At 63.8% G+C, this 19,451-nt stretch overlaps 4 protein-coding genes across 5 annotated transcripts; 2 read left to right on the forward strand and 2 right to left on the reverse strand.

Annotated features, from left to right (window-relative positions):
- Positions 1–623: 623 nt before the first annotated feature.
- On the reverse strand, positions 624–4,974 carry CERS2 (ceramide synthase 2). Its single transcript, XM_082496262.1, has 10 exons — positions 4,798–4,974; positions 4,069–4,186; positions 3,855–3,973; positions 3,644–3,701; positions 3,501–3,551; positions 3,117–3,209; positions 2,781–2,909; positions 2,594–2,700; positions 2,341–2,494; positions 624–2,033 (listed from the first exon to the last, which is right to left on the reverse strand). Exons 1-10 carry the CDS (start codon positions 4,968–4,970, stop codon positions 1,902–1,904), a joined length of 1,134 nt encoding a protein of 377 aa, XP_082352388.1. The 5' UTR covers positions 4,971–4,974; the 3' UTR covers positions 624–1,901.
- Positions 4,975–6,889: 1,915 nt separating this feature from the next.
- On the reverse strand, positions 6,890–12,904 carry MINDY1 (MINDY lysine 48 deubiquitinase 1). 2 transcript variants are annotated; one of them, XM_082496258.1, is made up of 11 exons: positions 12,113–12,904; positions 10,595–10,702; positions 9,748–9,896; positions 9,569–9,626; positions 9,413–9,477; positions 9,115–9,273; positions 8,268–8,370; positions 8,039–8,181; positions 7,751–7,942; positions 7,496–7,636; positions 6,890–7,339 (listed from the first exon to the last, which is right to left on the reverse strand). In XM_082496258.1, exons 3-11 carry the CDS (start codon positions 9,772–9,774, stop codon positions 7,259–7,261), a joined length of 969 nt encoding a protein of 322 aa, XP_082352384.1. In that variant the 5' UTR covers positions 9,775–9,896; positions 10,595–10,702; positions 12,113–12,904; the 3' UTR covers positions 6,890–7,258. The 2 variants fall into 2 exon arrangements, with proteins under 2 accessions (XP_082352384.1, XP_082352383.1); XM_082496257.1 differs by having other exon boundaries at positions 9,748–10,373.
- Positions 12,905–13,027: 123 nt separating this feature from the next.
- Positions 13,028–17,232, forward strand: PRUNE1 (prune exopolyphosphatase 1). Its single transcript, XM_082496261.1, has 8 exons — positions 13,028–13,148; positions 14,848–14,952; positions 15,029–15,234; positions 15,467–15,651; positions 15,737–15,895; positions 16,008–16,102; positions 16,188–16,346; positions 16,499–17,232. Exons 1-8 carry the CDS (start codon positions 13,110–13,112, stop codon positions 16,817–16,819), a joined length of 1,269 nt encoding a protein of 422 aa, XP_082352387.1. The 5' UTR covers positions 13,028–13,109; the 3' UTR covers positions 16,820–17,232.
- Positions 17,233–17,589: 357 nt separating this feature from the next.
- BNIPL (BCL2 interacting protein like) lies at positions 17,590–19,414 on the forward strand. The gene is made up of 9 exons (XM_082496269.1): positions 17,590–17,613; positions 17,837–17,923; positions 18,006–18,175; positions 18,255–18,389; positions 18,489–18,582; positions 18,669–18,800; positions 18,885–18,971; positions 19,120–19,218; positions 19,285–19,414. The coding sequence occupies exons 2-9, from the start codon at positions 17,847–17,849 to the stop codon at positions 19,325–19,327; spliced, it is 837 nt and encodes a 278-aa protein (XP_082352395.1). The 5' UTR covers positions 17,590–17,613; positions 17,837–17,846; the 3' UTR covers positions 19,328–19,414.
- Positions 19,415–19,451: the final 37 nt, after the last annotated feature.

The raw sequence follows: 19,451 nt of genomic DNA on the forward strand, positions 1-19,451 counted from the left end.
AAGCTGACGAGAAGCCGGTTGAACTTTTCTCACTCGGGAGCAGATTTGGGGCCGAGTGCCTTCTCCTGCCCCGCCGGGATCTTCCTGTAGGTTCAGAAGACGGAGTTTGGCTTAAACCAACAGCGCTGAAGTCACAGCTGAACCGGCCTTGAACTTGACTCGATCAACCCAAACGTGCTTTGGGCACCTGCGGCCGTGCGCGGGGCAGAGCCGCGCTGGGGCCGGCGGCCAGGGAGGGTGGTGGCCACTGGACACGGCTCCAACCCAAGGGCGGCTCCACAAGTCCAACTCACTTCTCCCCCCTCCGCACAATCTCAAGTGCTGGGTTTGGCTTTGCTTTTTTTTGGGGGCAGGGCTCGTACCTGCAGAGCCAAAGGGGTCAATAAACCACCAGGAACAGAGGCTAAAAGAGACTGTTGTGGGGTTGTTTTTTTTTTTAACAAATTGGAATCAAACCTTACGTCACCCACCGGTCTGTGGGGGGAGCGCAGGATCCAGCCGCCTCCCCCCTCCCTCGGGCACCCAAACCAACGCCACCACCTGCAACTCTGCACTCACACAAGGGAGGCTTTTTTTTTCCCCCATACTAAAGAACCTCTTTTTTTTTTTAAAAAAAAAAAAAACCTTTCTAGGGCCTCCGCGAGCTCCAGTTCCATCCGTTGCCTCCACCTGAATAGCAGCTTTGTCGTCCCCGCGGGGCGAAGAGGGCAGCCGTGGGGCCAGGACTCCCCGGGCAGCTGGAGCCCACGCTCCGGCCTGGTTTGGAAGACGGGGAGAGCTTTCAGAGGGGAAAAAGAAATAAAAATATCAAAATATTCCAATCTGCCCACTTTTAGTCCCACCTAAAGCCTGAAGGAGCCGTGCCAAAGCGATCACCCCCAAACCCCCACAGGGACCAGGGCCACAGACGATGCCAAAGCCCTTTTTTTTTTTTTTTTTTTTTACCGAAGTTTATTAGTTTTTTTAACTTTTAATATATTTAACCTTTTATTATTTTTTTTTTTTAAAAAACAGAAACAACAAAACACGTTTTGGTCTGACGTTGGTTAAATGGTCCTTTTCCCCCCACCCCTCCACGCTGGGAGGTCTCGCCGCATCCCGGGTGGGTGCGGGAGGCAGAGCCAAGCCCGGCTCCTTCCGTCTTCCAAATAAATAGAAAGAAAAAAGAAAAGAAAAAAAAAAAAAAAAAAAAGAAGAAAAAAAAAAAAAATCAGTTGCAAATTTGTCCTGTTACAGCTGGGGAAGGGACCGAGAGAGGCCATGGAGAGAGAGAGACTCGAAACCCATTTACAGAAGAGAAATGAGGGGATGAAACTCCTCGGTGAGACACGAGTAGTGACTGAACCCCGCAGCGTCCTTCCCCGCGGACGGCCGTCGTGCCGCCGCCTCATTCAGGCACCGAAACGCTCAGGGCTCGACCCGCTCCCCCCTCCCAGCGCGGCGGGGAAGGGGCTTTTCCCCGGGGTTTGAAGGCGGCTGCAGGACGCACTCCCCCCCGGTTGAGGGAAACGGGAGGGGAAAAAACGCAGGGCTGGAGCCAAACTCCCGGGGAGGGACTCTGGCGGGAGCCGTCCTCGCTCTGCCCGTCCCGGGGCACCGCGGTGGGTTAAGGCAGCAGGTGAAAGGCAGAAAAGGGCACCAACGGTGAGCGTGAGGTGAAGAAGCAGCGACCACTGCCGCCCCCAGAGCCGTGGCCCCTCTCCGGAGGAGGCTGTGGGCTGAGACGGGGCTCTCCGGGGTCCCGCTTCGCTCTGCCGGACCGGGGAGGGGAGAGGATGGAGGGGACACGGGGACCTCGGCGCTAGGCGAGGGTGGCATCGGTGGGATGTGACATCTCACGGGTTTGGCCTCTGGCGGAGCCCCCGGCCGCCCCCGCCGGCGCAGAGACGGGGCGAGGGCGCTCAGTCGGTTTTGCGGTGGTTGTTGTTGAGGACGGGGTGGCCGTTGGAGAGGGGCCCGTTCTTCGCCGCCGCCTCCTCCTCCTCCTCCGAGTTGTCTGTCTCTTCGCGGTCGCTCCTCTCGTCCTCCACCACCTGTGGGGGGAGAGGGAAAGGGGGGGGTCGGTCAGCAACACCCCATTTTCCTGCCATGCCTCAGTTTCCCCCATCACAACCACCGCCATTTCCTCCCCACCACGGGCTCGGGAAGCCCAGTGCCGTGTGGCTGCACAGTTTGGGGGTGTCCCCGGCAAACCCCCACCTCCACTCTGCTCCTGGGGCAGACCCACGTCCTCCATCCGCCCCGAGCTGTGGTGGCCGGGTTGGGATCCAGCCCCTTCGCCCCACAGCAGCATCTCCCGGTGGGGCAGGGACCCCCAAGATCCCCCAGGCCCCCTCTTGCCTTTCCAGTTATGAACTTCTGGGCCATGCGGATGATGAGGTAGGCCCAGAAGATGTGCAGCGACTGCAGCACCGCCATCATGAAGTTGAAGAAGTAGTAGCCGAAGAAGGCAGGGTAGAGATCCAGAGGATACACCACCGTGCAGTGCATGATCCTGCCGGGAGAAGCAGCTCTGTTACGGGCAGGGACCGGCGCCCCACCCCCAGTGGGGCATCCCACCCCCTGTGCCTCAGTTTCCCCTCCCGGCGCTCACCAGAAGGGCAGGATGACCAGGCGGGTGACGATGAAGACAGCGGCGAAGACAATGAAGATGTTATTGCAGGTGTTTCTCCAGCCGGCGTAGTTGAACATCTTGGCAGACTGTGGGGGGAGAGGGGGGGTGAGTCGGGGAGGGGACGCGGGACGTGGCCACGGCGGTGGCAGCGCTGCGGGGGATGTACCTCCAGCAGATAGTCCGAGGAGTCGTGCAGGGCCATGATGAGCGTCCCCGCACGGATGTAGTTGGCGAACCAGGAGAAGCTGATGAGGATGATGGTGGCGACGTGGTGGATGATTTGCTCTTTGAAGTCCTGTGCCCGGGGAAGGACGGGGGAGCCGGGGGGTTACCGCAGCCTGGCTGCGACCCCCAGCCCCCCACCACCCCTCTCGTCTCCAAGATCTCGGTCTCATATCCTCCCAAGCCCTCCCCGATGCCCACCACGAGGGTGAAAAAAACGCTGCTGAGATGTCCCCGCGTCTGCCACCCCCATCCCAAGAGCCCCATCGCCGCAGCCCACCTTGCGCTTGACGTCGGAGGCGATGCTGAAGAGCAGAGACCAGTAGAAGGAGAGTTCGATCATGTAGTACCAGTACTGGGAGGGCAGCATGCTCTGAAAGCCAAGAGATGGGCTTGGGGGGGTTCCTCCACCTGCACCGGGGGGGTTCCATCCCCTTCCGTAGGCATCAGCCAGACCCACAGCTGTCCCAGGGACCCTTCTGCACCCCACGGCATGCAAACCCCCTTCCCTGGGCGTCAGCCAGACCCACACATGTGCCAGAGGCACTGTGCAAACCCCCAGGAGACCCCCCTGCACCTCCCGGGGGCTCTGGTTCCCGTCTGGGATGGCCCGGGGGGGGGGGGGCAGGAGGGGCTGTGGGAGGGCGGTGGGTCGGGCGCTCACCTGGATGGGGTATCCCTTCCACACCTCCCGGAGGTCGTAGAACCAGGGTTTCTGCGGGGCGTGGAGCGGAGAGAGACAGAGAGGTGTTAGAGGGGGCCGGGGGGGCGCCGGGCACGCGCAAGGAGGGGGGGGCCAATACTTACATCCACTATGACAGCCATGCCAGCAATGAAAGCAATAAGGTAAAACGTGAATCGCCAACTGGAAAAAGGAAGCAGACGGTCCTCAGACGGGCACCGGGGCGAGGGAGGGAGAAGGATGGACCCACCGGCCCCATATCCCACCCCCCCAGGGCGGCTCCTGGCCCAGCCCCAGCCACCGCAGGGTGACGCTGACGGTGACGCGGGGTCTCACCTGGCCTCCCTGAACTTCTTGAGCAGGCTGGGCCGGTCCTGGTTGCGGCGGCGGCGAAACCAGCGCTCCACCTGCCGCACCGTGCAGCCGCTCTTCTTGGAGAGCATCTCCACGTCAGCCTGGGGGGGGGGGATGGCAAGGGACGTCACCTCCGTGCCACAGGGCCCTCCCCCCAGCCACAGCGACCCCCCTTTTGGGGACACCCCCCCCTCACCTGTTTGGGGTGTTTGGTGGTGGCAGCGTAGAACTTCTCCAGCACGGCATTGGGGGTGGCTTTTAACCTGATCTTCTCCTTGACGTTCAGTAGCCCGGCCAGGGGGGTGGCCACGTACCTAGGGAGGGGGGGCATAAAATGTCCCCATTTCTGTGTCACCTGGCTGTTGCGTCCCCCACCAAAGCCACCCAGGGGCCCTCAGCCACTCGGTGCCTCAGTTTCCCCATCCCACTGCTGCTTCTCTGAGGTGGGTTTCACCATGGGGGAATCCCCCAGGTCCCTCTGTCACCCCAGGGTGGGGGGACCGGCCCCCCCCAGGGAGCAGCAGGGCCATCCCCACCCCAGCCAAGGGTGTCCCCCCCCTCCTCCCACCCTCCCAACAAAGCCCCGTCTGTTCCCGGCCTGCGCTCGCCATTGTTTGCCCAACAAATCGCTCCTCAAACGCCGACGGTGCCGCGATAAGGGCGGCGGAGGATGCACAAAGCCGCATTTGTGCGGGACAGGTCCCGGCACTAAATGTGGTCTGGGGGGAGGGTGGGGGGGGGGGGGACACAGGGATGACACAACAGGGTCAGGACCCCCGAGGTGCCGCAGCCACCCCCAGCCAGGCTGAGGACAGGGTGACACATCCAGGGGGTCACCACAGCGTGTCCCCAACCCCCAGGGCACGGGGAGGGGTGTCCCGTCCCCCCATGTGTCGTGTCCCCCCCTCCCGGGGAAGGGACTCACGTCTCGAAGAGGTGCCGGACGATGAGGAAGAGGAAGGCCAAGGGGAGGGTGACGTAGAGATCGGAGGCTTTGGCGTAGACGCGCCCATCGCGGTCCTCCAGGTCGGCCCAGGTGAGGTTCGCCGGCAGCCACAGCCGCTCCCACCAAAAATAGCTGTACAGGGTCTGAAACATGCTGGGGGGGGGGGGGGGGAAGGAGGGGGCAGTGAGGGGGGTCCGCACCCCACAAGGAGCTGTGGGGGCACCGTGCCGAAGCGGCCGGTCAGACCCCAGTCCCCTCTCGCCGCCGCCGCGGCGCTGCCGTGCTCCCGCCAGACCCGGTGCCCACAAGTCCCACCTCAGCCCCCGGTGAGCCGGCGGCCGGGTGCGGTGCTGGGGAGGGTGCGCGGGGCGGTGAGAAGCCCCCGGTGGCACCGGGAGCGGCCGGCGCTGGGCTCCGGCACAGAGGGACTTTGCCCTCCGCGGCGGGGAGGTCAGCGGGTGATGATTAACCGCGGCCGGCGGCACCGAGCCCCGGCACAGGCCGTGTTCCCTCTTGGCGGGACTTCCCCCACGGCACGGCACGGTGTGCCGGGAGCCCACCGGGATGAAGAAGAGGGTGAAGACCCCCCGACACGGTTCCTCCATAGCGGTGGTGATCGCGGCGCGCGGCCCGACGTGGCGGGGGGGAAACTGAGGCACGGAGCTCACCGGCGGCCGTGCGGGATTACGGCTTTGCCGGCGGCACAATGAGCACCTTTGTGCCTCCAAAAGGCTCCCGACAGGCGCCACGGCCGCCGTGTCACCGGCACCGCCGTGTCACCGGCACCGCCGTGTCACCGGCATCGCAGCCCTTCCACGCTGGCAACCGGGCTGCGGTGGGGGCTCGGTGCCCGTCCCCCCGGGGGAATCCCGAGGTGAAACCCGCGGGGTTGAGGCCATGGACGGGCCGGAGCCGCCGCCGGTGGGGGCGGGGAACCGCCGGGGCCGGTTTCGTAAGGGCACGGCGGGAGTGGGGCCCCGCGGAACCGGGAGGGGACGGGGCCGCGGGCGGGTAACGGGCGGGGCGGCGTGGGAGGGCCCGGGGTGAAGCCCCGGTCAGGGCCGTCCGCATCTTTCTCCCCCGGGACACCGGGGACCCGCTGATGTCCCCGGGACGGGGAGGAGCCGGGCCCGGGGCCGGTGGGGGGGGCCCCCCCAATCCCCCTCCCCGAGGTGAATTTAGGAGCTGCAAAGTGAGGAAATCCCGGAATTTTTACGTTATGGAGGAAAAAAACGGGGCCGGGAGCACCGCGGGGCACCGGAGCCCCACCGGGACCCCGCACCGGAGGCTCTTGGGGCGCGTCACCTCCCCCCCCCCGCCCCGGCCGGAGAGAGCCGCACCCGCCCGGGGAGATGTCGCACCGCAGCCCCCCCGGCGGGGACGGAGACCGGGACGGGCACCGATTGCCCCCCCCCCGATGGCGGCACGGGGCGGCGGCCGGGAATCACCGGGGCGGCCCACAACCCCCCCCGGCCCCGCCGCAGGGCCTCCCGCCGGGCCCGGCCCGGCCCTGCCCCGCCCGCCATAACGGGGAGGCCCAGAGGATCGCGGGGGAAGGGGGGGGGGAGACCGAGAACCGCCCCCACCCCCGCCGCAGCCCGACCCCCCCCCCGGCGGACACCGGAGGCCCCTCCCCCCCCTCCCCCGCGGCCCTACTCACGCGCCGCCGCCCGGAGCCGCCGCCGCCTCGCGCTGCCGTCCGCCCCCCCCCCGTGCCCCGCGCGCGCGCGCGCCCCGCGCCAGGCAGCGGCGGGAGTGACGTCACCGCCAACGCCGAGGGCCGGGGGGGCGGGGCTGGGCGGGGCGGGGCGAGGCGGCAGACGTGAGCAATCGATCGCCGGGACGAGGGATCGGCGGGGGCGGGACGGAGACCCTCTGCGCGGTCTGTGCATCCCCTATAGACCCCGCGCGCCCCTATACGTGTCCTCCCTCCCACGGGGGGGCCCCGAACCCGCCTGTCCGTGGGGTGCGAAGGGTCCCGTCACCCCAACCTCCCCCCCCCAAACCTGTGCGTCCGTGGGGTGCGGAGGCCCCCACCGGTGTCAGACAGCCGGACCCACGTGCGTGGGGACAAGTCCTTTATTTGCCAAGGGCTAAGGCCACGTTCGGGACATGGGGGGTGCACGTCCATCCCCCCCCCCGCCCTCCCAGACGCGTGTCCCCCCACGTCTCGGAGCAGAGGGGACCGAGGGGTGGGACACCCCCCCTCGTGTTAAGGCCACTGGAACGATTTGGGTGGTCCTGGCGGTGAGTGAGGAAGGACACCCCCTCGTGGATGTGTGTCCCCACTCCTGTCCCCAGGGACCCCCGTGGGGCCTCCCTGGAGAACAGAGGAGATGGGGGGCTCCAGATGCAGGGACCCCCCCAGACACCCCAGCACGGCCAGGAGCCGGGGGGGGCACGGCAGGGCCGGGCCCCCACGTGTACCCCCCACGGGGTGCTACAGGAGGGTGCAGTCCAAGTCTGGCTTCTGCCGCTGCCTCCGCTCTCCGGCCGCCCGGCCGCCCGGCTGCGCGCGGCCCTGCAGGCGCAAGAAGGGGCTGAGGACCCACGGGGACCCCCCCCATCACCCCAGGGGGACACTGCCACCCCTCGGGAGAGGGCAGTGGGACAGAGCAGCGGGGGTGAGAAGCACCCGCACCCCACGCTGCAGTCCCGGGAGGGTGCACCCAAGTACCTGCACTGGGACCTGCTGCCGCTGCTGCTGCTGCTGCTGCTGATACTCCTCCTGCTGCAGCTGCCGCGCGAGCTCCAGGTCACTGAGCGCAGAGGGGTCCTGTCCCTGCTGCTGCTGCAGGGACAGGGCGATCATGTAATCCTGGGGGGGCAAAAAGATATGGGGGAGTTCAGCACAGCCGGCCCAAACCCTGCGGCACCCCCCGGCGCTAGGATGGCACCCAGGTGTCCCCCATCGCCACCCGTTGTCCCCTACCTGGTCCACTTGTCTCTGCTGTAGGTGGTGGTCCGGGGGGGCTGCAGTGGCCCCCTCCTTGCCCAGAGAGTGGCTGAGATGAAAATCGGTGTCGCAGAAACAGCTGTCTCCGTCCACGTTGTGGAGGCTCTCCCAGACCACCTGCTCCTCCTGCAGGAAGCCCTGGTCCGTCACCAGCAGGTAGAGGTGGCCCTGGGGAGAGAGGGGATGGTCGTTCCCGGCCAGCGTTGGGGAGGGGGGGGGTGTCTGCCCGCTGGAAGGATGCTGGGGCAGGGGCCAGAGCCGCACCTTGTGCTTTATCATGGTGCTGAAGTGGTTGTTGCGGAAGAAGACGCTGAGCTCACCCTCCTTGACGGCGGCCGTGAGCTCACACAGCCCGTGGTAGGTCAACTGGGAGGCAGTGGACTCCAGGAACTGCTCCGCCACCAGCCCTGGGGCAAGAGCAGGGTGGGACGGGGCGTCGAGACACCCCTGGGGATGCCGGGGAGCAGGCAGGTGGGCAGCGGGGGGCCGTTACCTTCGCTCACCAGGCTGGAGTCGCTGGCCTGTTTGCAGGTGATGATCTTCTCCACCAGTTGGTTGTAGCTCAGCTTGCCGACGGCTTGCACCACCTCCGGACTCTGTGGGGAGGGGACAGGACGAGGGGGTGACACCAGGTCTGCGGGTCCCTGCCCTCCCACCCGCGGCAGCCCAGGGCAGGGGAGCATGGTTCAGCTGGAACCTTCCCCAACCAGTCACAGGGATGTCCAAGAAGCTACGCTGGTGGCCTCCACTGTGGGGAAGGACCCATCACAGAAGGGTTTGGGTTGAAAGGGACCTTCACAGCTCTTCTCATCCAACCTCCTGCCATGGGCAGGGACTTCATCCACTAGATCAGGTTCAAAGCCCAATCCACAGCATCGCAGAAGGGTTTGGGTTGGGAAAGGACCTTCAAAGATCATCTGGACAACCCCCTCCTTGCCATGGGCAGGGCCACCTCCCCCCAGCCCAGGTTGCTCCAAGCCCCGTCCAACCCGGCCTTGAACACCTCCAGGGATGGGGCACCCACAGCTTCTCGGGGCACCCTGCGCCAGGGGCTCACCACCCTCAGCATAAAATATTTCTTCTTTACGTCGCATGTAAACTCTTCCAGTTTAAAACCATTGGCCCTCGTCCTGCCACTACGGGTCACATTAAAGAGTCTCTCTCCATCTTTCCTATAATCCCTCTTATGTAGTGAAAGCTCTTCTTGGTCGTCTTCTCCAGGATGAACAACCCCAACTCCTCACAGGAGAGGTGCTCTAGCCCTTGCATCATTCCCGTGCACCCCTGGACCCACACAAGCCACTGGGCCAGGCAGCAGGGCAGCTGTGGGACCAGCTCACCTGGGGGTCCACCAGCCAGCCGTGGTAGAGCGGGACGTTGAGGAGGTCGAAGACAATGCACTCGGGTGTGTACTCAAAGTCCGAGACGCCCGTGAACCTCACGTTGACGTCCAGCCCCGTCGAGAGCTTGGGGAGGACCATCATGGTGTCGTTGATGTTCTGGGGGGAGAAGAAGCAAGGGGGGCTCGCTCAGGAAGCAGTACAGGCACCCCGAGTCTGACAACCCAAGGCCGCTGGTGCTCCCCAAGATGGGGGGGATCAGTTTTGGGGCTGGGTGACACCTGACCTCGCTCCTCACCTGCTGGAAGTTGAGCTGCACCCCCTCCGAGGGCTCCCGGGGCTGGGTGGACAAGATGCAATCCCCTGCAAGGCAGCGTGGTCAGCCCCCAGCGAACCAGTTAACCACAGCACGCCGCCGTCCCGGCAGCGGGGCTGGAGTCCCTGGGGAGCTCACCCAAATGTGCCATCAGCTCCTCGGCTGTGATTACCTCCTTCTGCGGGGGCAGCTTCACCTGGAAGCAGAGAGAGGCTGGGGACCAGCCCCCGGCCCCTTCCCCTCGCCATCTGGGGGGGCCGGGCCCGCTGCCCCCTTGCCTGCCCCCCCCCCAGGTCCCCCCGCTGCCCCCTGCTTGCCTTCCACTGCAGGAAGAGGATGTTCATGATGGCCAGGAGCGGGCAGGGCCCATTCTCGCTCTGCGTGATGACAGGCGTCCGCTCGCCTTTCCAGGTGATCCACTTCACGCAATAAAAATCCGCCTCTGCTTCCCGACTGGGGGTGCGGGCTCGGGGGGGCTCAGCCGGTACCCCCACCGCCCCGGCACCCGGGCTGGGCACAGGGGCACCCGGCACAGCCCCCCCACCCTCCACAGGCTGCTTCTCCTGACCATCTTCCCTCAGATGCTCATCGGAGGGGAGATGTGGGGCGCAGCCCGGCTGCCCCATGCCGGGGCCAGAAGGCACGTCGTCCACCTCTCCACCAAGTGGCACAGCTGCTTGGCCATCCGGTGCCGGGCTCTCCCGGCCACCAGCCAGCATTTGTTCCCCACCAACGGCCTCCTCCGGGAGCTGGCGGGTCTCTTCGCCACTGGAAGGGGCTGGGATCGTCCCTTCCTGCTCGGGTGGCTGCTCCATTGGAGCAGGTGGCAGCAGGACCCTCACCGTGGCGTCCTGCCTCAAGCGGGTCTGGATCAGGCCCCCGGGAACACTCTGGGTCCCTCCGGGAAGAGCCACATCCCAAACCTCTCCCTTAGAAGGTAAAACTTGGGTATTTAAAGAAAAAACATATATATTAGTCCAATTCGTTGACCAGGTATGGCTCGTTTAGCTTAAGAGTTTTTTCTCCCCCGTCCCCTTACATTCATTAAAATAATGAAAAATAAAACGTTGGCTGCTCACACACAAAAAAAATTTAACGCCATGGATGCGTGTGGATTTTATCTGTCTCCCGTTTGCAAGGAAAGAGGGAAAATCCCAAACCAACCTGGGAGGAATTGAGGGGTTCGATGGAGCCAAAGCTGTGGGGGGGAAATGTCGGAGTCCTGTGCTTCCGCTGGGGTTTTCCTGCAAACTCAGCCCAGCGAGGATGCTCCTGCAGAGAAATTCATGAAATTTGGTTTTTAAATAGTCAAGAGATATGGAATATTTGGTTTTTAAATATTCAAGTGTTCGGGAAAATTTGGCTTTTAAATGCTCAAGATATTTGGAAAATTTGGCTTTTAAACGCTCTGTGCAGGCAGGAGTGCGGCTGCTCCAGCTTTCACTGGGTTTTCTGCCCCGTCCCTCCCCGGTGCCCCCACCGTGGCACAGCCACCCACACCAGCTCACCGGGAGCTCTCCTGAGCCCCTAATCCTCCTCCCGCCTGGCGCTGACCCTAATCGGGGACCAAACCCTCTGGCAGCTCCCCGTGTTCCCAAGGGAGCCAGGGATGCTCGGAGAGGGATGCAGGTGACAGCGGCGATAAAGGGTGATGAAAACGCCCACGGAGGGTGGAAATTGGGGGACAAAGGGTCTTTTTGGGGGGAAGTGGTGAAAGCCAAGGAGAAAATCAAGAGGGTCGGTGCCCTCCGAGCCATTCCTGTGTCTTTTAGGGCCAGAGCAGAGGGGGCTGGGGGAAAAGAAAAGGAAGGGGATGGTACCAAAAAGTAACCATCTGTTTATTTATTATTAATAATTATTAAATAAATAAATACTGCAGAGATAATTAGAGAAATAAGTAAATAAATATTCTCCAGAGATAAACAGCTATACAGATAAATAATTAAACAGCAACAGTAAACAAACAAATATTCTTGGTAGACAGATAGATAAATAGATAAATCAATATTCTTAATAAATAAATCTATAAATAAATTAGTAATATCTATAAATAAACAGCGTGGAAATAAATAAACAAATATTCTCGATAGATAAATAGATAAGTAAAGAGTAAGTAGTATTATTAACTAAACAAATAACAAACAAATATTTTTCATAGACAGATAGGCAGATGAATAAACAAATAGTCTTCATAACTAACTAAACACATACATACATACATATTCTATATGAATAAATACAACGAGACGCAGGTCGGCGTCCGGCGAGGCGCCGGGAGCCGGTCAAACCGGCCGGTGGGGCTGGCGCAGCCCTGGCCGCGGGCGTCGCGGTGGGTCGGGGCAGGCAAGGGCTGTGGGGCCGCCCTGCCTCAGTTTCCCCACCCGGCACTGGGGGTGGCCGGGCTGGGGGTCACCCCAGGGCCCCTCTCCAACCTCCACTGCCCCCAAAACACTGCCACCGCTCCCAGAACCCTGCTGTCACTCTCAACCCACGCCCACCCCTGTGGCAACACTGGAACGGGGGACAGGGGGGGGTGTCACCCCTTAAACACCCCCCGCCCCCCCTCTCCGTGAGCCCCTGGTGCCCCCAGCCCCGCTCTTACGCTGCAGCCGTTTTGCTGCCGTCGTCCCCCCACTCCCTCCTTCTTTTCCTCCTTTTTCCTTCTTTATTCCTCCTTTTTACCTTATTCCTCCTTTTTTCCTTCTTTATTCCTCCTTTTTTCCTTCTTCTTTATTCCTCTTTCCTTTTATTGTTTTCCTTCTTTCTCTTATTTTTTCCTTGTTTTCCTTCCCTTCTTTTTTCCTTGTTTTCTTTCTTTTTTCCTCCTTTTTCCTTCTTTTTTCCTCCCTTTTTCCTCTATTCCTCCTTTTCCCTCACTTTTTTCCTTCCTTTGCCTTCTTTATTTCTCCTTTCTGCCTTCTTTTTCCCTTTTCCTCTTCTTTTTTCCCCTCCCCTTTCCCCCCCCCCCGGCCGGGCAGAGGCCTGCTCTCTGCCGCTGAGCCCCACGCTCTCTGCCGGGGAAGGCGGATTTACAGCCTGGCGAAGAGGAGGAGGAGGAGAAGGAGGAGGAGGAGGAGGAGGGCAGGCGGGGTGGAGAGCGCAGGCCGCAGCCTCACACCCCCGCTTCCCTCCGCCAGGCCGAGGTGTCGGGGCGCGCTGGCAGCTTCCCCTGACGAGGCCTAACCGGTGGCGGCAACAAATAAAAAACTTAAAATCACCCGATTTTCCTCTTCCTTCCTCATTTCAAGGCCTGGCGCTGCGATTTCACCCGCTGACGGGCCTACAGCTCCTGCCACCACTGTGGCCTTGAATGATGGCGCACCTTTGGGGAGGCTGAGCCCGGCCTGGGGGGCTCTGCGGTGTTGTTGGGGAGTGTTGGGGTGTCGGGTGGGGGTGCGATTTTGGGGTTTTTTAGGGGGTTTTAGGGTGTCACCCCCCACTCCGCCATCACCCACGGCCCCCCCTCAGCGCCTCCCGCGGGGGCTGCCGGGAAGGGGGCGGGGTCAGAGGCGAGCCCCCGCCTCTGACCCCGCCCCCTTCCCGGCAGCCCCCGCGGGAGGCCACGCCCCGAGGCCTGACAAGGGGCGGAGGTGGAGGGGGCGCGGCCCGTACTGGGCCGTACTGGGTTATACTGGGCCGTACTAGGCTGGGAGGGGTTGGGGCGCGGCTCGCTGCCGCTATGGAGCGGTTCGTGGAGGGGAACCGGGCGGCTCTGCAGGTAGCGGGGGCCGGGGGGGAGGGGGGCGGGTTCTGGGAGTGGGGTACTGGGTGCTCGGGGAATGGGTGCAGGGGGGGGCTGGGGTGCAGGGGGCTTGGGGTCCATAGGGACTGGGTGCCCAGTAAAGGAGGGTTCAGGGGGGACTGGGGTGCAGGGGAAAGTGGGGTACGGGGGGATTGGGGGATGCCCAGGGCAGTGGGGTGCAGGGTATTTGGGGTGCAGGGGGGACTGGGTGCCCAGTAAAGGAGGGTGTAAGGGGAATGGGGTGCAGGGGAAAGCAGGGTACAGGGGGATTGGGGTGGTGGATGCCCAGGGATCTGGGGTGCAGGTGGAGATGGGTGCTCAGGGGATTGGGGTGCAGGGGGAGACCGGGGTGCAGGGGGCTTGTGGTCCATAGGGACTGGGTGCCCAGTAAAGGAGGGTGCAGGGGAAAGCGGGGTACAGGGCGATTAGGGTGCTCAAGGGAGTGGGGTGCAGGGGGTTTGGGGTGCAGGGGGCACTGGGTGCCCAGTAAAGGAGGGTGCAGGAGGCACTGGGGTGCAGGGGGAAGTGGGGTATGGGGGGGCTGGGGTGCTGGGTGCCTAGGGAACTGGGGTGCAGGGGGCCTCTGGGGAGCAGGGGACTTGGGGTACAAGGGGACTGGGTACCCAAGAGAGCAGGTTGCAGGGAGACTGTGTCCCCAGGAAAGCAGGGTGCAGGGAGGAACTGGGTACGGGGGCAGTGGGGTGCATGGGACTGCGTGCCCAGGGGAGCAGGGTGCCCAGGGACTTGACTGGGGGAGCAGAGTGTACCTGACTCCCCTGGAGAGAGGGGCTGGTCCTGTGCTGCCCCTCAGCCCCACAACAGCCCAGGCTGGGGGGGCACAGCCGCAACCAGGGACACCCCAAGCCATTTGCACAGCTGGGGGCTCCCCAGCACCCCCTGCCCCACCCTGCCGCCTTGTCCCCCATCTCGCAGCTCATGGGCGCAGGTTCCCCCGACCCGCTGTGGGGTGATGCCGCAGGCGGCTCTCAGTTGTTTACTTCCTCGGCTTATACAGAATAAATGAGCGAATCTGGGTTACGGCATGAAATAATTGACACTGAAAAAGGGCCTGGAGACGGGGCGGCTCCCTCGAGTGTGACAGGACAGGCGCCAGCAGCCAGGATGGGGGATTTGTGGGGTGACATGGGTGACTTTTTCTTGCTGCTGTGGGCAAGATAAAAAAAGGGGTGAAATGTGATGTTTTGGGGGGAACTCAGCCCCAAACTCACTGTCTTTGGAAAACCCACTTTAGTCTGGGGTTAAAATACTAAAGGCTCCCAGGGCTGTGCTGGTGTCCCCCAGGGTGGGAAGGTCCCCGTCCCTGCTGCCATGGTTCCTCGTGGCCAAGCTGGGTTTTCCCACTCTCCCCAGGGCCCTGATGCGCCCAGTTTTGGGCACGTCCCCCAATAATATGAGGGTTTTGTGCCAGAAATGGATCCCAGCCAGGTCTTGTCCCAAGGGCGCTGGGCCGGTTGGTGCTTTGGGGATGCCAGGAGCCTGTCCACTGCTGGCGGCAGCAGGGAGATGAGTGCTGGTGGGTGGCATCTGTGGGTGACATCCACGACAAGTGGCTCCGGGGACACGCCAGTGTTGAGGGCAGAGGAGGGACTGGCTTGGGGTTCCTTGGAGGATGGGGAAACATTGCTGCCGTGCCTGATGCCTCCCACCCTGGCAGGAGCACATCCGGCGTCATCAGGAGATCCACGTGGTGATGGGCAACGAGGCCTGTGACCTGGACTCCACCGTTTCAGCCCTGGCCCTGGCTTATTTCCTAGCCAAGGTGAGGCTTGCCCGCTGGCTTGGGGACAAACGGTGGCTTGGGGGACGCCTCACCAGGTGTCACCCCCCCGCTGCAGACCTCCCCAGCTCCCAAAGCCGCCTTCATCCCGGTACTGAACATCCCTCGTGCCGACTTCGCCCTCCGGACAGAGACGACGTTCCTGCTGCGGGAGCAGGGCATCCCTGCCACCTCCCTCATCTTTCGGGATGAGATCGACCTGGGGGGGCTGCAACAAGCTGGGCTGCTCTCCCTGACGCTGGTCGATCACCATGTCCTGCCTGGGTGAGCCAAGGGGGACACATGACATGGGGACAATCGGGACCACCCACCCGAAGCCTTGCTTTTTCCTTGCTTGATTTTGGCCCAGGGTGGGTAAAACCTTTCCCTTTCTGGGGTGTTTTTAGGGTAGGAGGAGAGGAACAAAGGGGGTTTCCAGGCTCTGCTGGGGGTGACGCATCGTGGCTGCACCCCAGCATTGTGCCGGGGGTCTCACCCTCCCCGTCTCACCCGCCAGCGCTGACGCAGCCCTGGAAGAGGCCGTGGTGGAGGTCCTCGATCACCGGCCACTGGAACGGGACCGAGCTCCCAGCTGCCAGGTGACGGCAGAGCCAGTGGGTTCCTGCGCCACGCTGGTGACGGAGCGGATCGCCCAAGGTCCCCCGGGCGTGCTGGACAGACCCACGGCCGCGCTGCTGCATGGTGAGGACAGGCAGCCTTGGCTGAGCCCCATCCCAGGGGGACGGTGATGACTGATGGCGCCCAGTTGTCATCTCCCCTGCCTCAGGCACCATCTTGCTGGACTGTGTGAACCTGAGCCCGGCTGCCGGCAAGGTGACACCCAGGGACGTGGCGTGCGTCTCCCTGCTTGAGGCGAGGTTCCCCGAGCTGCCATCCCGTGACGCTGTCTTCGAAGCCCTGCAAGCGGCCAAGTTCGATGTCTCAGGTCCAGCGGGGGCATCTGGGGCCTGGCTGGGAGCGGGTCCTGGGGCAGACCCCTCTCCTTGGGGACAAGGATGCATCCCCAGAGCTCACGCGCGGCCCCTCTTGTCTCCCAGGGCTGACGACGGAGCAGATGCTGCGGAAGGACCTCAAAGTCCTCTCCAGCGATGAGCTGGTCCTCGCTGTCAGTGCCATCTACGTAGACCTGGAGGTGCCACTGGGTGGGGGGGAAACTGAGGCAGGGGGGATGGCGCAATGGGGACGGTGGGGTGACGCCAGCATCTCTCCCCCTCCAGACCTTCCTGCACCGGCCCGGCTTGCTGCAGGACCTGGATGCTTTCTGCCAGGCTCGGGGCTATGCAGGGCTAGTGGCCATGACGATCTCTTTTAACGAGCGCAACGAGCCCTCCCGGCAGCTTGCGGTCTACAGCCGGCGCGAGACCCTCCGCAGCGCGGTGAGTGGGGGTCCGGGCACCCCAAACCCTCAGCACTGGTGTCTGGGTGGGAGCCAGGCTGTTCTCTGCTGCGGTTTGCTCTGAAAGACCCCCAGTTTTGGGGGTGCTGGGGAGGGGGGTGGTCCCCAGCTGCGACGCTCCCTCCCTTGCAGGTGTGCCAGGCACTGGAGGAGGCGACAACGCCGTCCCTGCACCTCCAGCCCCTCCTGAGCCCCTGGTCCTGCGTGGGCACCTACACCCAGGGCAACGCATTGGCATCGCGCAAGAAGGTCCTGCCCATCCTGCGGGCAGCCCTGGGGGACCCAGGCGCTGCCGGGGGGCCAGAGGAGGAGGTGGTCCCGCCACCCACCCCAATGAACAGCCTGGTGGAGGAATGCCCGCTGGCACAGGCTGTGCCCCCCCTCTGCCCCCAGGATGTCCTGGAGCGGGTCAGCCGCATTGCCGCTGGGCAGCCCCCTGGCTCCCCAAAATGAGGGTGGGCACCGGGCGGGTTTTGGGGGCTGCACGAGGAGGTGGGATCCCTGGGCAGGTCTTAATGGGGTGCCTGGGCATGGGGGGGTTGCAGCCACCCTCATTAGAGCTCACCTTCCTTCGTTAGAGCTCAGCTCCCTGCCGTGGATGGGTCCTCATCAGAATTTGTCCCCCCGATGGGCTCTCCCGGCCCCAACGGCCCCACAGGGTGGGTTTTTGGGGACCCCGTGGGCAGCGGGGCCAGGGCAGCACTCGCACCCACTTAATGAAGGCAGTGGGGGGGGAGTTAACGGTTCTTGCTGTTCTTCCTCCCTTGGGGGGGCTGTGGGGGCCCCCGATGGCGGGTCCGGAGGTGCAGCCATCCCAGGACTGTCACCCACGTGCTCCGAGGATTAAATTTCCCTCTTTTCTTCCACTTTTGGCTCTCGGCTCTTCTTCCGCGACGGGTCTGGCGCTTCCCCGCTCACCCCGGGGGGGCCTGGTGTGGCCCCCACCCTCCCTGCAGGCATCCTGGGGGGACTGAAACCCCTCTTTTCCTGGGGTGCAACCCCCCCTGCCAATAACCCCCCCCAGATCAGGGGAGTGTTTTGGGGCCACGCAGCGTGGATGTGGGGGTGCGTCAGTGCAGCCGAACCCCCAAATCCAGCCCAGTCGGGAGGAAACCGGTTGTGCCATGACAAGCCGTGGCCTCTGCCAGCTGCGAATGCAGCCAAACCAGTTTGGATGAGCCACCAGTGCCGTCACAGGAGCCCGTCACCAGTGGGGAGCCACAGGGAGAGAGAGGCACCCTAGAGAGGTGAGTGGCCCCAGTGCTGGGAGTCTCTGAGGTCTCATAGAGGGTTGAGCGGGGCTGCGATGGGGGTCCCTGGGGAGCATCTGAGCCGGAGCACCTGTTCGCATCCGCTTTCGGTTTGGAAATGGGGGGGGAAAGGTGGAGAATGGTTTGGAGTGGAGCTGCTGGGGGATGTGAGAGCCCTGGGGTTTGGTCTCTGAGATGGGGCTGCCATCCCTCTCTGCAGGTGACAGGCGATGAGGATGGCCGCGGTGACGGCCATCAGGGACAGCCTGGACCTGCGTGAGGAGTGGCTGGATGAGGACTTCCCTGGGTAAGGGGGCAATAGGAGCGGAACCCCCAAACCTCCCTCCAACCCCCAGGGTCCCCTTGACCCCCAGCCCTGTCCCCACCAGGCCCCTGCTGGAGGGGTGCCCGGGGGCCGGGGGTGCCCCGCGGCGCATGCGGAGGCGGCTGCCGGCGCTGGAGTGGACCGAGAGCACTGAGCGCTCGCCCGATGCCAGCATCGACCTTGACCTGGACGCGCTGGAGACTCCCTCGGGCAGCGATGGCTTCGAGTGGGAGGGTGAGACCGGGCCAGGGTCGGGGCGTGGGGGACCTCTGTGTTCCTCCCCCCCAGTGCCACGCTAACCGTCTGCCTGCAGAGGAGCTGCCGCGGGCCCAGGGCTCTGCCGAGGGGGCTGACAGCCGGCGAGTGCCGGACACGGAGGACCAGCAGCCAGAGGAAAGCATAGATCTGAGTGCAGTGGAGCCCTACAGCCGAGTCCTCTCCTACGGGGGTAACGTGGGGACGGGTGCCCCGGGTAGGACTCGTGGGTCCCCTCCCTGAGCCCGCTGGGTCTCGTGGGGGCCAACAGGCCACTGTCTGCTCCGACCAGGCTACCACAGCGAGGGCATCCTGCTCTTTGCTGCCTGCCACCTCCCAGACAGCAGCATCCCCCGGTACGGCTACGTCATGGAGAACCTGCTCAGGTGGGAGCCCTGGGGGGGGTCAGGAGCCTTCCCACGTGCCCTGTGCCTCAGTTTCCCCAAGCTGACGGGCCAGGCCGTCCCTCCAGGTACATCGTGGGCACTCTGGAGAGGACAGTGGCTGACCGCTACGTCCTGGTGTGCCTGAGCGGGGCGGTGGCACGGGGGCAGATCCCCTCCTTCGGCTGGATGAAACGGTGCTATCGGGCTATGGATTGGTGGTGAGTGTGCCGGGACAGGGGGGGTGTGTGGCAGTGAGCATGATGGGATCACAGGCAGCCCTGGAGCATCCCAGTCCTTCCCAGGCTACGGCGGAGTCTCCAGGCTGTGATCATCGTCCACCCCACCTGGTACATCAAGGCACTCGTCACGCTCTCCCGGCCCTTTCTCAGGTAGGGTCACTTGCACCCGTGTGTGCGAGTCCTTGCACGGGGATGTCCACCTCCTCCCCGAGGCTTCCCGTGCTGGTTCCCGGTAAACTGGCCCCGTCCCACAAGGGTGTAACGAGCTGGGGGGGTCTTGGCCCCCTGTCTCCCCCAGCCCCACCTTCAGCGGAAAGGTCCGGTTCGCCACCAGCCTGTGGGAGCTCTCCCGACTCGTCCCGGTGGAGCCGGCACACATCCCCGAGCCCGTCCGGTGGTGAGTCCCAGGGTTTAGGGGGGGGCTCGTGGGGAGCCGGCCATGGATGCTTTCCTCTCCCCGCAGGCTGGAGCCCAGCTGGGATGGCAGCCGGGACATGACACAGTGACAGGGACGCAAAGGGACAAGCGGTGGCACCAGGGGCTCTCAGCCTGCCCAACATGGTCCCCGAGCACCCACGGGTGAATAAAGGATGTGGACAGGAGTGCGGTGCCCAGTGTGTGTGGGGAGGG

This window comes from Vanellus vanellus, assembly GCF_965231255.1.
Source record: "Vanellus vanellus genome assembly, chromosome: 27".
Taxonomy (NCBI): Eukaryota; Metazoa; Chordata; class Aves; order Charadriiformes; family Charadriidae; genus Vanellus; species Vanellus vanellus.

What these genes read in the sequence shown, in the direction of transcription:
- CERS2 (XM_082496262.1), bottom strand. Translation starts at nt 4,970, where the DNA reads ATGTTTCAGACCCTGTACAGCTATTTTTGGTGGGAGCGGCTGTGGCTG. An exon ending in GTCCGGCACCTCTTCGAGAC is followed by an intron (nt 4,187 to 4,797) that starts GTGAGTCCCTTC and finishes CCCCCTCCCTAG; the next exon opens with GTACGTGGCCACCCCCCTGG. An exon ending in CTGGTCATCCTGCCCTTCTG is followed by an intron (nt 2,495 to 2,593) that starts GTGAGCGCCGGG and finishes TTCTCCCGGCAG; the next exon opens with GATCATGCACTGCACGGTGG.
- BNIPL (XM_082496269.1), top strand. Translation starts at nt 17,847, where the DNA reads ATGAGGATGGCCGCGGTGACGGCCATCAGGGACAGCCTGGACCTGCGT. An exon ending in CTGGATGAGGACTTCCCTGG is followed by an intron (nt 17,924 to 18,005) that starts GTAAGGGGGCAA and finishes TGTCCCCACCAG; the next exon opens with GCCCCTGCTGGAGGGGTGCC. An exon ending in ATCCCCGAGCCCGTCCGGTG is followed by an intron (nt 19,219 to 19,284) that starts GTGAGTCCCAGG and finishes CTCTCCCCGCAG; the next exon opens with GCTGGAGCCCAGCTGGGATG.
- MINDY1 (XM_082496257.1), bottom strand. Translation starts at nt 10,245, where the DNA reads ATGGAGCAGCCACCCGAGCAGGAAGGGACGATCCCAGCCCCTTCCAGT. An exon ending in GCTGGCTGGTGGACCCCCAG is followed by an intron (nt 8,371 to 9,114) that starts GTGAGCTGGTCC and finishes CCCTCCCCACAG; the next exon opens with AGTCCGGAGGTGGTGCAAGC. An exon ending in CTCCAGCCTGGTGAGCGAAG is followed by an intron (nt 8,182 to 8,267) that starts GTAACGGCCCCC and finishes CTCTTGCCCCAG; the next exon opens with GGCTGGTGGCGGAGCAGTTC.
- PRUNE1 (XM_082496261.1), top strand. Translation starts at nt 13,110, where the DNA reads ATGGAGCGGTTCGTGGAGGGGAACCGGGCGGCTCTGCAG. An exon ending in GGAACCGGGCGGCTCTGCAG is followed by an intron (nt 13,149 to 14,847) that starts GTAGCGGGGGCC and finishes CCACCCTGGCAG; the next exon opens with GAGCACATCCGGCGTCATCA. An exon ending in CCATCTACGTAGACCTGGAG is followed by an intron (nt 16,103 to 16,187) that starts GTGCCACTGGGT and finishes CTCCCCCTCCAG; the next exon opens with ACCTTCCTGCACCGGCCCGG.